The sequence below is a fragment of the Vigna unguiculata genome, chromosome 1 (assembly GCF_004118075.2).
Source record: "Vigna unguiculata cultivar IT97K-499-35 chromosome 1, ASM411807v1, whole genome shotgun sequence".
Lineage (NCBI taxonomy): Eukaryota > Viridiplantae > Streptophyta > Magnoliopsida > Fabales > Fabaceae > Vigna > Vigna unguiculata.
In genome coordinates this window covers 24,515,945-24,532,833 of record NC_040279.1, presented here as the reverse complement: position 1 = coordinate 24,532,833, position 16,889 = coordinate 24,515,945, and the positions used below count along the sequence as shown (strand labels likewise).

At 32.8% G+C, this 16,889-nt stretch overlaps 2 protein-coding genes across 3 annotated transcripts; one reads left to right on the top strand and one right to left on the bottom strand.

Moving 5' to 3' along the window:
- The first annotated feature begins 6,168 nt into the window (after nucleotides 1–6,168).
- Nucleotides 6,169–13,133, top strand: LOC114195465 (dnaJ homolog subfamily C member 18). Of its 2 annotated transcripts, XM_028085957.1 has the most exons (4): nucleotides 6,169–6,546; nucleotides 11,814–11,882; nucleotides 12,381–12,757; nucleotides 12,827–13,133. In XM_028085957.1, exons 1-4 carry the CDS (start codon nucleotides 6,298–6,300, stop codon nucleotides 12,978–12,980), a joined length of 849 nt encoding a protein of 282 aa, XP_027941758.1. In that variant the 5' UTR covers nucleotides 6,169–6,297; the 3' UTR covers nucleotides 12,981–13,133. The 2 variants fall into 2 exon arrangements, with proteins under 2 accessions (XP_027941758.1, XP_027941749.1); XM_028085948.1 differs by having other exon boundaries at nucleotides 6,170–6,546; nucleotides 12,381–13,133.
- Nucleotides 13,134–13,215: 82 nt separating this feature from the next.
- On the bottom strand, nucleotides 13,216–14,024 carry LOC114195478. Its single transcript, XM_028085968.1, has 2 exons — nucleotides 13,595–14,024; nucleotides 13,216–13,513 (listed from the first exon to the last, which is right to left on the bottom strand). Exons 1-2 carry the CDS (start codon nucleotides 13,745–13,747, stop codon nucleotides 13,409–13,411), a joined length of 258 nt encoding a protein of 85 aa, XP_027941769.1. The 5' UTR covers nucleotides 13,748–14,024; the 3' UTR covers nucleotides 13,216–13,408.
- Between the last annotated feature and the right edge of the window lie 2,865 nt (nucleotides 14,025–16,889).

Below are 16,889 nucleotides of genomic sequence, written 5' to 3'. Positions count from 1 at the left end.
CCCACCAAACAGAAGGTTAATGGGAAAATTAAGAAGAAAGAAGTGAAAGAAGAATTAAACTATGGGTTGGAATTATATTATGTAATTATAGTTTAATAGATGTATTTGGCAATAAGCCAAAAGATATGGTTGTTATCAATGATATTTTGATACTCTACAAAAATGCTTCTCTTTAGTCTCCTTAACCTGCTATAGGGAGTAGTAAAGCCAACTGACTCATAGTAGTTGCAACTTCACTTCTCAAACAGCTCTCCTTATGCTAAGCTTGTGTGGCATCCTTTTGATCACTTCATGATGGTTCATCCAACTTAATAACCTCTTTTAGGATCAAATCCAACACCTCAGTATACACTCCTCATTGCATTCAAAACCAATGAAATCAAGTCAGAATTAGTAAACTGAAACTCAACCATAAAATACAAATACACTAGTCAATCGAGCAAATGCCAATTAGAATTAGAGTTTGAATGCAACTGTTGATCCTTTCTTTGTCCTTCCAAGGTCAGCACAAATGTATTTAAGTCTTCTCTAACTTCTCCCAACTGCCATAACATTTATAGCTCAAATGCAAAATGTCAATTATTTGTCAACTCTTTGATCAACTCTGATGAAAAAGTCAACTCTACATAATTTGATGAGACTTGGCAAATTTGGATGCTTTGGTTGCTTTCAATCATCACCTCAGTGCTATCCTTGCATTTTTTGGCTGCATTTAGACTTTATAAAACTCAATTACAGTTAGTCAAGCTAAAGAGTCCACCTAACGACACTAACTAGACAATCCTATTATGTTATATTTCATTTAAGCATGAAGACTACACTAGACACATTACTAATTTGCTTTAACTCTGACTCTAAACTGAACACAACCTTTAAATTGCACACAAACACAAATCTAAACCAACTAGACTAATAAAGCTAACTAAGAAAACTTATTCTACTCTATACTACCTATTCTACTATTATGGCTACTACTAACTCTACTTATTTGAACTAAAATGCTATAAACATATATAAGATTTCGTAATCTAAACTAACCTTTTAGATCTCTAAACTATTCTAAGAGCAATTCTAGAACTTACACTAAAAATGCACTAGAAAGGCCTAATTAAGCTAATTTCACAAAACTAGTCTAAAAAGCTAATTAAACTAAATATATGCTAAGAACTCTTATTTAACAACTTAGATCTACCCAAAACAATACAAAAATCCAAGAAAAATTGTAAAGATAAGGGATTTATCAGTGTTCTTAATCTCTTGTGGTTCTTTAATAAAGTTGTGTTCTTTCCTAAATTGTTTATTCCATTAGTGTTTGTAATTTCAGTTTATTTTTGGTGTTTAGTTAATCCCTCATTTAAGAATGATTAACAATTGGATATAGTATCTTTTGATCCGAACCAGTATAAAATAACTTATGCAATTTTCTCTTCTCTACTTTTTATTTTGTTGTGATTATTAAAATAAAAGAAAGTTATTTTAATTGAACTTTGATTTTTAAGGGAAAATTTTAAAGCACAATTTTATTAAGAAAACAATTCACCCTTCTTTTGGTTTTTGTCCAACAATCCTAAGAGAGTTCCTTGAAGAGAAAGTAGAAACCACATTACATATCTTAAAGCACCGTTCTTCCTTAATTTGCATCGGATATAAACAAAATCCAATACAAAATTAAACTTAACATAGAAAATAAATATTGGAACCAAGATATGTTGTAATAAAGTTTGAATTTGAAATTCAAAAATGCAGAACACTGTGTATTGTTCTTTACATAAATGAAGTCAATGCAAAGTGTGTAGATACATCAAAAGTTTTTAGAAACCTTTATCACAAAATAATAATAATAATAATTCAATTTGTATTTTCTTTTTCAAAAATAAAATGCCCTCTTTTGTAGACCAACAACAACTTAAACCAAAGAAATGAGAATTTTTACACAACATACCACATAATTTTTGTGAACAAGAAGACAATGCAGAGTGTGTAGACACATAAAAAGTATTTAGAAACCCTTGTTACCAAGAAAGTAATAACAATTGAATCCATATTTTTTTCAAAAACCATAATGGGTCCTTTTGTTGACCAGGAACACTACAAACAAAGAAAAGGTGAGCTATAACAAATTATGTGTATCAATGATACAAATGTTACTGTTTCCATTTAAAATATATAGTAGACCGTGCATGTGGAGTGAAATTTTACCTATTTCATCTAATTGGAGGAAGATCTTACTGATTTAACCTATCAACTTATCCAGTGGAGTAAATTGGAGTTCATATAGCTGGGAAAAAACATTAAAAAAAGTGAGAAATTGTGACTTGGAAAATGTTTAACTTTTTTTCCCAAAATAATAATGCCTCAATTGCTGGTTAAATATAATAATGAATTATGAATTGAAAAAGTTTAATTTTTAAGTGAGAAATTGTGACTTGGAAAATGTTTAACTTTTTTTCCCAAAATAATAATGCCTCAATTGCTGGTTAAATAAAATAATGAATTATGAATTGAAAAAGTTTAATTTTTTTTCCTATACAGAGAAAGAATAATGCATAAGAAAGGGGTTAACCTTAAAAAATGAGAAAGTGCCATTGATTAGGGTTAAACCCTAAAGAATGAAAATATGGGAAACTATTCACCATTAATTGTTTGAAAGGGGTTTAGGTTACACATTTTGCAAATTTGGTACAAATGGAGCAAGATCTTACCGAGTTAACATGTGAACCTATATAATAAAGTGAACTGACTTTCATATAACTATAGAGAAACATTAAAGAGAATAAAAATCTGTTAACCAAAAAAAGTTTAATCTTTTCCTACAAAAAAAGAACGAAAATGTCCAAATTAGTGGTTAAATAGAATTGGGAATTGTAAACTTGAAAAAGTTTAATCTTTTTCCAATAATAGAGAAAGTAACAAAATAAATCTACATAGGCCAATTGAGAAAATACCTAGATTAGGTTGAAACCCTAAAAAATAAAACTAGGTGCCACATTTTCAAAGATTTACATTGATACATATATGCATACAATGAGCTAACATAAAGAGGAGTAGAGAAGAAAGAAGAGTAGAGAGATGATATACACATATAGGAGTACAAAAGAGAGAAGAGTAAAAGCAAAATTATAATATATTTTTAGGTGAGATGTAAAATTAACTTTTTCTTTCAAATAAAATGAAAAATATGATATTTCTTACCATCTTAATATACATCACAAATGATATGAAATCCATTTGCCATATCTTAGCACTCAAATTAATATATAACAACTACCGATATGGTTGCTAACTTGAAAAAAATTATAGATACTAACTTGTAATAAATGTTCTTTCATTAACTTTATTAGTCACTGTCCATTCCATTTGAGTATTTCACTTGAAACTGTTGTTAAAAGAAGTTACGTTAATGAACTAGTATTTAATTTTTGGCTAAAATCATGTTTTGGTCCTCTAATTGGTCAAGAAAAAATTCAATTTGGTCCTTAATTTTCATACGGTTCAATTTAGTCCACTATTTTTTTAAAAAAGATCCAATTTGTTCCTCATCGTTATATATGAGAAAACACCATTGAGGGAGTAGTGAGGTGACATTGTGGAACAAAATCATGTTAGTTTTGTTAATTTTGGTTGAAATTGGTGGGAGTGAGGTGAAAACTATGTGTTTTGGGGGGAGAAAACATGATATTTGCCCTAATGAACCATGTTGTATCTCCATCCTTCGTCTTGGCTTTCCTTCCTCTATCGTTTGGGTGATTTATGCCTAGGTATCCATCATCTTCATCTTGCTCATGCAACGATGGGGCATGCAAAATTGTAGCTTTTCCTTTCATGGTGGTGAGTCTAGGGGGCTTAGGTGTACCACCCATTTGCAATTGTGGACAGGTTGCAGTGTTGAGAACGACTAAAATATCAAATAATGATGGCAAAAATTTTTAGGGATGCCTTAACTACAAGGTTAGATTCATGGAATTTTTTTATTCTTTTAAGGTCTACCCTGACTACAAGGTTATGTTTTGTTGTTGTTACTTTGAAGAATAGAGAGGAAGTGAAGATTTGATGAGGTGCAATTATTTGAAATGTTGCATAGAAGATGGTGGTGATGAAAGGGATTATATTATTTTGAGGCAAAGGAGGAAGATTTATAGTCTAGATGAAGATATCAAGATTTTGAAGAAATGGTTGAAGTTGTTAATAAGGGTTGTTTGCTTTTTGGGTGGGGTCGTAGTGTGTGTGTGTTAGTGAAAAGTTCATGATTTAATGTAAAAACAATGAATGAGTTGTAAGTAGGTATATAGTGTAGCTATTGAAGGTTGTGGTCTTCTGTATTGTTATGGTACCATTTAATGAATGAAAAAAATTGAGTTTTTTTTTTTTGTAGAAAACAAACATTTGTATGAATGAATCAACAATTTTACTTCCTTATACAAAGAAACATTCATATATTATGCAAATGTTATTAAAAGAATGAAAAGTTTCATTTATTTATACAAAGAAGCGTTCATATTATTCTGCAAATGGTCTGCTATTATGTGGTGTTGGGTAAAGAAATACAACATCTCATCTCAAATATTTTACACATTCATTCATAAATGTCAAATCAATAGCAATGTTAAATATAAGACACAAATTATTATAAAATACCTTCTGTTTTGTCTGATGTAAATGTGTAAAGAGGATCAAACTTCTGAACCTCCAAGATCCTCAATCAACAACTCCAAGAACCAAGAACCAAGAACTAAGTCCAAGTACCCTTGTTTCCTACTTCAACAACAACCCATGCTATTGGCAACATTTGGTTATTAACATCTCTTCCAATAGTTGTTAACAATTCATCTCCATACTTTCCTTTAAAAAAACAACCATCTAAACTTATTATAGGCCTACATGAGATGAAACTATCCTTGCATGCCTTCAAACATGCATAAAATCTCATGAATATTGGTGTCCCATCATTTTCTTCTACTTTAACCTTTGCAGTAGAACCGAGCTTAGATATAATAATCTCATGTGCATAGTCATACATCCCTTTAAATTGTTCTTTAAATGAACCACTTGGATGTTATTAAGCCAACATTGAATTTTCTACTACATATATGATTATCATCAATTTTCCTCAATTGCCACACGTCCAATGATATATACCCCAATTGCCACACGTCCAATTTTTTTGTTAAATAAAATAAATAAATATATGGGTTCATAAATATTTGATCAAAATAAAATATTTTTTTAGGTGCAATTAGTGTTTTCATAGTCATCTTTTTCTTTTGGTTCTAGTAGTAATTTTAGAAGGAGTTACCATTTATTAAATGGGCTAAAATTTTTAGTTAAGAACAAACCCACTTCTAAACCATTAAAAAAATCGTAGAATTTCTTGTCTTTACTCATGAAAGTTAAGGAGTATAGGTCGTGCCATCTTCAGTTGCAGTAAAACAACCCTAAAATCAGAAGCACACATCGCCGCACCACCGTGCGACCATCGCTGCACTACCGCAACCACTACATTGCAAGCCTGAGCTCAAGTCGCGAACGCATATAACAGGTGCACAAAGGTGTGCGCGAACGAGAGAAGAGCAAAAATGAATCACAAATCGAATTGTGATTCACACGATTCACACTTGTATCGTGTGATTCAAGCACAATTTAGAAACATAAACAATACATCATACGATTCGTATTGTTGAGTAGTTGTATCGTATCGTACAATGTGTCAATGTGCAAAATGAATGTCTTCAACCAAACTCCCTTGCATAAACCAAAATATTTGTAACAGCAAAGTTTCAATATAGCATAAACCCCAATCTCTCGTTCGGAGGAAATCTCCCTCTTCCTTTGTCATGTTTTCCCCTATTTTTTAATTACTAAGATAAATTTCACCTGATTAATCCACGTTTGACACATGTGCCACTCAAAAATCTATTTTGAGCATGTCATTAATAATTATAACATCGCCTTTAATTAAAATTAATTTTGGCATCATTTAAAAATTAAATGACTAAATTGATTCTTATAAAAATTGGGAACGTAATTGAATTTTTTTTGACAAATTAGAGGAAAAATGATTTTAGCCTTAAACTTTTTAGCATGGAATTTTGTTTTTGAATATTTCTACTTGGTCACACTTATTTTTATCACTTACAAAAGTAAAGTCTTGAACATATAGTCTTAGATATTAGCAAGATGCACCAAATTACTCAAACCTACTTCGATTTTATGTACACACAAAAAAGACAATGAAAAGGAAAAATCTTGCATTGAGCTCCACATACTCACTGGCAGTTTAACAGTTCCTACTGACTCACAATGCAATCGCACCTTGTAGTGGGATCCATCTCCATCGCACGCTATGGTGGCGCCGCCGATTCCAGCCCCTTCCACTCCGCCGCACCTTCCTGCTGGACCAACCCTCCTCGCCGGCGCTCTTCACTCATCGTGGCCTCCTCCTCGCCCGCCGCCATCAACGGCGGCCAGAATCACTACGCCGTGCTCGGAGTCACTCGCACTGCCACCGCCGTCGAGATCAAACGCGCTTATCGCCTCCTCGCCCGCAAGGTATTCTTCGATTTCGCATGAATACTTGATTGGTTGATGTTTCGTTCTGAGTCTGCGTTGTAATATGCTACGAGCTGTGGCGATTCTCGATTTGAAGTGAGCACCTAAGAACTAGGTTATATTATAAGAAATTGGATTCTGTGTTTTCTTTGGCATTTCAGTATTTTGTAATTGTTTCAAATTATTTGGCAATTTCTGGTACCTGGTGATTGGTTGTGTAACATTACCACAAGTTTATCTTTTCTCATAAGAGGTCAAACCAAAATAATAAAATTACACAAGTAGTCTACTAAATGTTGAATATCCATGACTTTAGTTCTTAAGTTTATACTTTAACTAACATTCGTGGACAGATTTGAAGGACATTTTGATATCTGGGGATTATTTAGCATGATTTTTGGTATTGGAGGATTACTTATATATTCTCTCTACTTAGAGATCATTCAGGAGACAGGGTAATAGTTTATGGATGGAGTTGATGGTTTATATGAAATGGATTTCTCCAGGCTTAGTAACTATAAGAGAAGAGAGCATTAGAAAAATGAATCTAAACTATATAATTACTATATAGTCAAATCCTGAATAGCGCATGGCAGCTTCTATTGCGAAGTCTAGCACAAAAGTATGCATAATTTTTACTTTTATATCATACACATATAAATACAGAAAAATAGAAAATTTACAAAATTGAAGAGGAAAGACAAAATTACAATTAATCAGAATTTATAGTGATTGTCACTACATTCAAATCCAAGACTAGGACTAATAATCAAAGTAAGTACTTTGCCTAGTGCTTATTACAAGTAATTCCTTAAATAGAATTTCTATATCCACTTTTAAGTTCTTCCTTATCACCATTCTCTTGTTCATCATTATCAAAGATGCTCATCGTCCACCTCCTCCTCTTGAATATGTGCAATTGTTAAGTCTCAAATGCTGTCTAGGGACTCTAACTGGTTGTCTAGCTCACTGAGCCAATCCCACGTGTATCACCAATAACTCCCCATGTCAAGCTATCATACCAAAGATCAGTTCATCTTCACCCATCTTCACCCATCTCTCCTACCTACCACTTATTACAATCATGAATTTCATCTAGGAGAATAAGTTCAATACAATCCATGCTGTCACTACAATCTTTAAGGGTTTATTGTACTTTAAAACCCATGTCTTGTAGCTTTTTGATGTTCAAACTTGCTTTTCTTCTTAGAATGACTTTGTATTATATAGCTTTTAAAAAATAGTTAGTTGTGCTTCAATGTATTTCAGTTGTGCTCAGACCCTGATGTGCTACATGCGATGCGAGGCTTAACACTTCAGTTGCAATCGTTTGCAAATCTGGAGCATGTTCTCCATACATTCTCCGCCACTTATATGTAACTCAATAGCTTATTAGCTTTGTTTTGCATTTGGCAAAGCTGGACCATGTAATTGTAATTTAATAAACCATGCAACTTGAAAGTTAAACTTACTGGAATCAATAGTTGACTGTTGTCTAATTGGACAAGGCATGCCAAATACGACTGAGGATGGTTCATGAGTGTTCAACATAATCTTCCTTCTTGATTCATCATTCCAACCTTAGAAAAGTCCTCTGTAATATATTTGATTCCTTCTTGATTCATCCTCTTAATTCATCAAGACACCAATTAAGGCCAGTGATGAACATGCACTCACGATCATTCTCTCCTTGAACTGAACAGAATCTCTGGGATTTTCCTAATTATCTCGTAACTTAGTCTAACTCTTGCCAAAGAGTCATCATCAAGTTGTAATATGATGTGACATTGTTTCAATTTCTGCATTTATGTCTTCATGTAATAAATCTGTGATGAATTCTTCAGGTCTGAATAGCATCCACATCCAAAATCACAAACACTTTTGGCTGTAGGTAGAAGAAAATAGAGTTTTCCTACTACTAGTTCTATGGAGTTGATCAACCCAAACAGATAGTAATGAGAGAGTTTTCTAGCTTTCTCCTTGTGAAAGAGGGGTCATCCCTTCAATTTTATAACTTGCATGGTTTCTCCAATTAGGTATCTCAATTTTCATTTACCATCTATGCCCAACTTCACAGATTGAGTCCATTTAATGAAATTTTGTCATCGTTGTAAACTTGTTCTGTGAGAACGCATCAAATGGAACTGTAAGAGTGCTTTTTGGAGGCTCTGTTGAAGTGTTTGATGTATTTGTGGAAGCACCTGTCGTCACTATGGTTTAAAGAGGTTATAGCTGAAGCTGTGACATCATCTAGATTATAGAAAAATATAGTTTTTCTCTATTGAAAAAGAACACAGGTAACCATGGTAGTTGAACTTGGATACAAATTGTGAATCAGAATCCTTTTTTCAAGCAAATTGAATCATGAATACAATAACTTTATAACTTTATATAGAAAGTGAATTTTGTCAATCAAACCGTTATTTCATATCGTTATGATTATCAATATCAAATTTTTATAAATCTGAACAACATTGCAAGCTGATCAAATTATTCATATTTTAGTATATTTTGAAAAATATACATTAAATTGATTTTTAATCTATATTAGAGAGACATGAAATAATCTTTAGATTAATATAAAATTTTATACATATGATCTATGTGAAAGAAACATTTCAATATAAAGCTTGACTCAATCAAAAAGATATTAAACGGTGTAACATTTGGTTAAAGTTAAACCAGTGTAATTTAATCTATCTCCACATGTATATATATTCATTGTAAAGTTAACTAACAAAATGGCATATAAATTTCAAAAGAATTCTTATTTTAGTTTCGGAAATATATTAGTTAGAAGTTTTCTTTCTTTAAATTTGAAAATAAAAGTTGATTATAATGAATCCAGATTTTTACTTTTTTGTTTTTTTTTTCTCTGTATTTTGATTAAAGTAGTTTAGAAAGAAAGCCCTTTAATAAAAGGGTCTAATTGATAACTTATGCCCCAAAGTTGAAAGCTGAGACTGAGTGGTGTTTCTCTTGGAATTAAAATATAGAAGTTCCTAACAGTAAAACGAATGCAATACATTGTTCCTTAATATTAGGGCTGTGGACGATCTCCCTTCTTAACTCAATAGCAGCAACAGCTTGACTGGAACAGAGAGGCTGTGGATCTGCAGTGCAATGTGATTTCCCCACTTTAATGGCATTATTTTTGCGATTTTGACTGTGATCATGCTTTGGTTACCTCTCTTTGCTTGGGATAGAAAACGCCTGGCACCAATGGTCACAACAGTTTCGTTCACAAAAGTTAGGGTTTGGTACATCTTGAGAAGCGCAATCCAATCCTGATGGCTGAGTTTCCAAATTGTGTCAGATGCATCGCCACGTGTCGTCTTCTTCTTGTGGTTAGAATCCTTTGAGACCACCGTTGTTCAACTTGCTGGAGCCTTCTGAACAGTTTTCGCTCTTCATTATGATATTGTTTGGTGTCAGTCAACAATTCCTCATGATTTCTCTTTCCTTTGTCTTTCGGGCTTCATCCTCTCTCTCATACTCTTCCTCCACCATTGTTTATTGTTTGTATAGTTGGCACTAATTGTGGTATGTAGAAGTGTTGTTGTTTCTGACTACTATACTCATTGTATTTTGAGAGAGATTTAGGTTGTTGGTTTGCTATTGAGAGTGTTGGATATTGGATTGTTATCAGTGTGCTAGCTTTTTGATTTGGGTGTTAATGTGGACCCTTTAGGCTGCTATAATTTTGATTATTGATGGATTCAACGTCCTCAATGCTCCTTTTGTAGGAGAATAAGCCACACTCGAAACAACTGCTTCTCCTTACTTGGTTTTCCTAATAATAAGACAACAAACATCTTTCAATCTAATGAGGTTGAACCACAATTTACTAATGAAGGATATAAGGATTATCTCAAGTTAAATTCTGGCAGCCAAGCATAGTCTTTCACCCATTCTCTTTTGTCAAAAGCATGTATTTCTCAAACCTTGGAGTGTCAAAGTTCATGAATAATTGATTCAAGTGCTTTTGATCACATTTATGATAATAATTCCTTATTTTCTTCTATTTTTCATCCTAAAATTCCTCATGTTATTACTTTAGCCAATAGATCAAAAGTTATTTCTCAGGGAGTTGGTCAAGTCTCACTTTCTCCCTCTTTGAACTAAAAGCATGTTCTTCTTATACTTAATTGTCCTTTTAACTTAATTTTCTTAAGTCAATTAACCATATCTTTAAAATCTTTGAATTGTTTCATCGAAAAGAATTGAAACAAGGTGCAATGTTGTCTTTTCTATAATTCATTCTGATAGGTTTGTTGGGTTTTGTTATTTTTTCACTTTTATAAATATTCTCATTGTAGTTGGGTTTGCATAATGAAAGATAGGACTAAACTTTTGATTATCTTTGAGTCTTTTCTTAATGAAATTAGAAATCAATTTAGCCAAGTGATTAAGATCTTAAGGAGTGATAAAGTCAAAAAATACTTTTCTTTTGATTTTTCTACTTTTTTAAATTTACATGGTATTTTATGTCAGTCCAGCTGTTCTCATACACTTCAGCAAAATGATATAGTAGAGAGAAAGAATAGACTCTTAGTTGTGTTGGATTACCATTGGTTTTGGGTTGTCACATATATAGGCAAGACTGTAACTGGTTGGTTTTGATTATGGTGGCTCTTTGGATATGACAAGTGCATTTGCAGTGTAAATGTTAATGTGCATGTCAGTGTAACATCTCATCCAAGTTCACCTCTTTGAGCATGCCTTTCCATTGAAGTTGACTTTGTTTTTGTGAAGTATAACTAAACTCTAAGAGACTATCGTGACACAGGAATTTAATCAATCATATTCTCCTAGATAATATCTGTGACTATAATGAGTGGTTAGTTGGGGAAATGGGTGAAGATAAATTGGTCTTTGGTGATGAAATTGGGGCTAACGAGGCAGCTAGACTCAGTAGACGACATGCTATCTCACTACAGGTGCACCTATTGAAAAGGAGTAAGAGGAACAGGAACTTATCTTTGATGATGAAGAACAAGAAAATGATGTAGAAAAAGTTGGAAATGAAGATAGTGATTCTATTTAAGGAATCACTTGTGATAGGCACTAAGCAAGCATAATTTGATTCTTAGTCTAGTGTTGAATTTTGATGTTGCTGAAAATGGATTTTGATTGTTAATTGTGACCGTGTCTTGAATTTTGTCTATTTATAAATGCCACTATGGATGTGACAGTACATTTGGTATATGAATTTGTAAATACTACTTTCTCATTTTTTTCTTGTCTGTTATTCGTTGTGAGTGCAGTTTCATCCCGATGTTAGCAAGGATCCGCATTCTGCAGAATTATTCAAGAGCATCCGTCATGCATATGAAGTGAGCAATTGCTATTCAACTTTTCTTGATATATGGAAATAATTTCTGTTCCCTGGGATATAATTTCATTTTTCTGAGGCAAGGAAAAGTTCAACATTTTTTAATAGGGACCCTACTGTTACACAGTGCAGTCTTACCGGTTCCACAACATTCTTCGGCAGTACATTTTCTTCGGCAGAGACTAAAAAGACAGAATAGAATGCAACTGATTGATATTTATATATTTAATGGTTTTCGGATAGAGAGCATTGCAAACTTCTGCTTCTATGCTCTCTTTCAGTTTCCAAATTCAAAATAAGATGACTACGAAATGTTGTCAAGTTTTTCATCTAACAAATTTATTACATTTATGAAGTATTTTTTGAATTTTGAAGCATTTTATGAAAGTCCTAGAATTTCTTCTGTAATATAAGGATTGCTTCTTATTTGTTTTTCTTGGGCTTCGGAGCATATCTACCTTTAGAAATCCAATGACGGTATCTTTGTATCCCTAAACAGGTACTATCTAATGAAGCAACTAGGGTTCAGTATGATCAAGAACTTCAATTTAGTCACAGTTCTCATAGGGAAAAATGGAGTTACAATACTGAGTTTGAAGATCAGGTAAGAGTCTATAGATGGGCTCACCTGAGGAAAAAAATGCGTAGTGAAAGATACTGGGAACATTACAATGTCAGTGAGGATTACAACAGTGAAACTGAGGAGGAAGAAGATGAAGAAAATTTAGATGAAGAGAGGGGTTCTTTTATTGAAGTGCTTAGATCAGCGTTCTTGTCATTATTTTTGTTTCAGACGTTTGGATCCCGGCTCTCTCTTACATTTAGCGGCCTGACGGCATTGCTCGATCAAAAGTTAGACACCGGCTATAAAATTGGGTATGTAATAGCATGGATTTTGGGCGGGAGGGGTGGCATATTGCTAACATTGTGCTTGTCTTTTGCAAGTTGGGTTTGCGGGAAAACCAGTAGTAGTGTTGTTGCACTAATTGTGGTGGCCATGTGGGTTGGTTCCTACCTTGCAAGGTATGCACCACTTCCCCAAGGTGCTCTATTGGCGCTTCTCTACATGTCCATTAAGCTACAGTCTGACCTAATATAGACACATTGTCGCAATGCAACTAGCATATTTTCTGAACTTGTACATCTGACTATGTTCTCTATTATGGTGTTTGTACAGTGTAATATATATTCTGGTAAATGTAAATAGTTGTTATTTTATGAGTATAAATTAAGTGCATAAACGGTTGATGAATTCCATCTTGTCCCTGAGTTTGTACATGTGTGCAGTGTTGGCATAGAAGAGAGAAAAAAGTGCTGAGAATGAGGCACAAGGCTTTGGAAAATGAACACTGAAATTAGTTTGCAAAATTATTAGAATTGTACAGGCTACTTCCCATTTACCTATCAAGCATTTGCAGAAAGAAAAGGATGACAAGAATTTACAGGTTTCTTCACACTGGGAGTGAAAATAAAATAATGAATTAAAAGTTTGTGCATGAACAATCAAGATTTGAGAAGTTCCAACATCTAAGAGCTCTTTACTTGAACACCATCTGTCCTGGATATCAAATTTCTCCATATATACCTCCCGCTGGCCATGTCAACAAATACCCAGAATCCATTCTGAATCATCTGAAACCGAAGAAAAAGGGTTAAAAAGAAGAAAATCAAGAATGGTGGTGAATTTTATAAAATAACTGGAACAGAGGGCACCTTGTTGAAACTGAAATGATCGTTGGAGGAGGCTTTGTTATTCTGGTCTTGGGTGGTGAGGTCAATCTCTGGGGAGGAACGCACAGTGGTCCAGGCAAAATATGCTGCCAATGCGGCGGAGAAAAAGACAAGGATGAACCTGAGAGGACACATGTCTTGAAAGGCAACAAAGGTAACTGAACTTACAGCAATAGAAGTCGGAAAGAAAAAGAGAAAACTGAAGACAAGCGAAGCAAGTAAAGAATCGTTTGTATGATATGTGGTTGAGGTGGAGTTGTTTTTATATGAGAATCACCATAGTTGGAACAATGAATGAATTAGTAAAACACGTGTAAAGGCAGACGCTGCGTTGTACTGGTCTTTGTGACTTTTCTTTAAGAAGCAGTGTTGTTTACACTCTCAAATGTAACGCTTTCCCTTTGTGCATATTGGACTTTGTAAAACCTTCGATGATATACGTATTATGATGCATCATCAGCCGGCCCCCAAAATCACATCTACTCCACTGACTTATTCTCTGCTGCATTATTCTTTGGTTTTGATATCTTTTTTGGTCTGACCAAAAATTTCATTTTTCCTGTTTAAGGCAATATTCAATATTAACATACTCACTTGCACACACGGACCAAGTCTCAAAAGTTTGTTGAGAAGGACTGAAATTTAAGATATGAATCAATAACGATCTATACTTTTTTTTTTTTTTATAAAATAATTAATTAATTCATGTACCAAATTCAAAACAATTTATAACTTGACATAAACGAGAAAACCTATTTAAAAGCTATTAAAATTGTATAAAAAATAATTTACCAAATTTTAAGGGGGACTAAGCTCCTTTCAAGTGACTTTGCCTCTTAGAATAAAAAGTGCTTCTACCTTGATCCTTTAACTTAATTGAATTCGTCTTTTTATATATAAATAAAAGGTGTTTAACATTTTCTTTTTCACTAAATTTATCAGATTTTATTTTTTTATTTTTAATAAAAATATTTTTAGAGTTTTAATTAGTTTGAGTTATAATTTATGCTTTAAGTTATAATTTATGCTTTAAATGTGTTGTGCCTAATTTCTTTTTATCTTAGATTTTACTTTGATAAACAAGGTCATTTAAATGGGTGTTCGAATGTTTGGTGTGATTATGTTCTAGGACATTTCTTCCTGCACCTCAATAATTTCTTTATGCACCTTCATATATTTTAAAATTCTAAATTTATCCTCTCTCGAATATACAATTTGAAAATATTTCAAAATATACAATCCGAAATATAAAACTTATATTCCAGATTATATAAAACTAGAATGTAAAATGAAAAATGCAATCTAAAATTTGAAATACAAATTTTACATTTTAAATTATTCAATTCGAAATGCATTTTTTATTTTTGAATTATATAATCTGAAATGATTTTATATTATCAATTGTATAATCCAAAATATAAAATTTTGTATTCTGAATTATATAATATAATCTGGAATATAAAGTTAAAAAATGTATTCTATTATAAAATAAATCTCATAATAGAGAGAAGAAGTAGAGGATGAGAGAATGAGAAACAACTTTTCTGTGTGTCTTACTAATATGAAGAGTTTTATTTATAGATACAATATGGTAACCTATAAAGTATAGAAATCAAATAATAATACAAATATTTACATAAAGAGTAATGAATCATATGAGTATCAATCATATCAATCATACGAGTAATTGTATCAAATCAATGGATGATCATTAATTCATAACACTCCCCTTTGGGTTTCCATTGATAAGAGAATGTATTTTGTTAAAACCTTACTAGAAAAAATCCTTTGGGATAAAAACCTAGTGAAGAAAAATGAGTACACCATTCTATATAATATTGTTCTTTACATCTTCTATTTCTCCCATCTCATGTAAACTTACATCATTAAGATGACAGAGTCCAATCTTGTGAACCAATTGCTAAAAAATTATCATTTGTAAAGACTTTGTAAATAAATCTATTAGATTTTCACATGAACAAATCTTTTTTATCTCTACATCATCATTTCAATTGAACAATACACTATTGTCTTCATGTATGGTTGTTGATTCCATTCTTCTCAAGGATACGAATGCACCAAATTTAATCTAACGAATAATAATTGAATTTGTAATCCAATGTTTGATATGCAATAGGTGAACTCTGCCTTCGCTTATAAAGGTTATATGTTCTTGATGTTTTCCAAAATCATATTACAAATTTAACATCATAGTCTAATTGAGAGTTATTTACAGAGTTTAACAAAATGTTGCTATGGGGACAACAAGAGCATAAGGTTTCATTCATTGCTTCAATGGTATGTTCACTTCATTTCCTTTATACATCGATATGTTTCTTCATTAACACATTATGGTTATATGGATGTTTAAGACGCAGGGGGGAGCATTGTGTCGTCGTATTGTCACACGATGCATGAACCACATCCAACTATTCTTCCCGTAATAAAGGAGGCAGAGTTTGGTCAAATGGCTAAATAAGAACATTTAAAGGTTGATCATGCTTTAGTTATTGTTATTTCCTGGTGGAGAGGTGGAGGCCTGAGACACACATGGTTCATCTACCAACTATAGAATGCACCATAACATTGCAATATGTGTCACCAACCATGTTAGATTGGGATGACATGTGCGATAGCTTGTTAGGTATAACACCAGTGAAAGGGGAATCCATTGTGGGTTCTATGGTCAAACTAAAGTGGTTAAGGGAGAATTTGTTGCCTATATATGAAAATTCCAATATTAAGGTCATTCATGCACATGCTAGAGCTTATATATTATGATTGATTGGAGGGTTTTTAATACCTGATGAAACTAGTGATAAAGCACATTTAATGTACTTGAACTTTTTTAGTAATCTTCGAAGAACTTGTAGATATAGTTGGGGTTATGCTTGTTTGGTTGTTTTGTATAGGGAGATGTGTAAAGCAACAGATCGCCATGCCAAGACTATGGGTGGATGTGCTTCCTTGTAACAATCATGGGCATGGTTCCAAATTCCCTTTATTGCACCTATTTCAAGAGTACCACTTACTTTTCCGCTAGTTTACAAATGTAGCGACGGTTGAGTACTAGACTATAAGAATGTCCTCACACAATGATTTACTTGGGTATCGCTCAAGGATAGATCACATACAACATAACCAGGTAACATTTATATTGGGGTTTTACTTTTTTATTTGAACACCTAAATAAGTGACTAAATTTTACAATTATTACTATAGTTTATTTGGGTGCCTTATGAGGGCCTGAAGTCTATAATCCACGTTGAAGCATACT

Excerpts from the sequence above, each read along its gene's own strand:
- LOC114195465 (XM_028085948.1), top strand. The coding sequence starts at position 6,298 with ATGCAATCGCACCTTGTAGTGGGATCCATCTCCATCGCACGCTATGGT. Across the intron at positions 6,547-11,813 it reads ATCGCCTCCTCGCCCGCAAG|TTTCATCCCGATGTTAGCAA; the intron begins GTATTCTTCGAT and ends TTGTGAGTGCAG. Across the intron at positions 11,883-12,380 it reads GCATCCGTCATGCATATGAA|GTACTATCTAATGAAGCAAC; the intron begins GTGAGCAATTGC and ends ATCCCTAAACAG.
- LOC114195478 (XM_028085968.1), bottom strand. The coding sequence starts at position 13,747 with ATGTGTCCTCTCAGGTTCATCCTTGTCTTTTTCTCCGCCGCATTGGCA. Across the intron at positions 13,514-13,594 it reads ATCATTTCAGTTTCAACAAG|ATGATTCAGAATGGATTCTG; the intron begins GTGCCCTCTGTT and ends CTTCGGTTTCAG.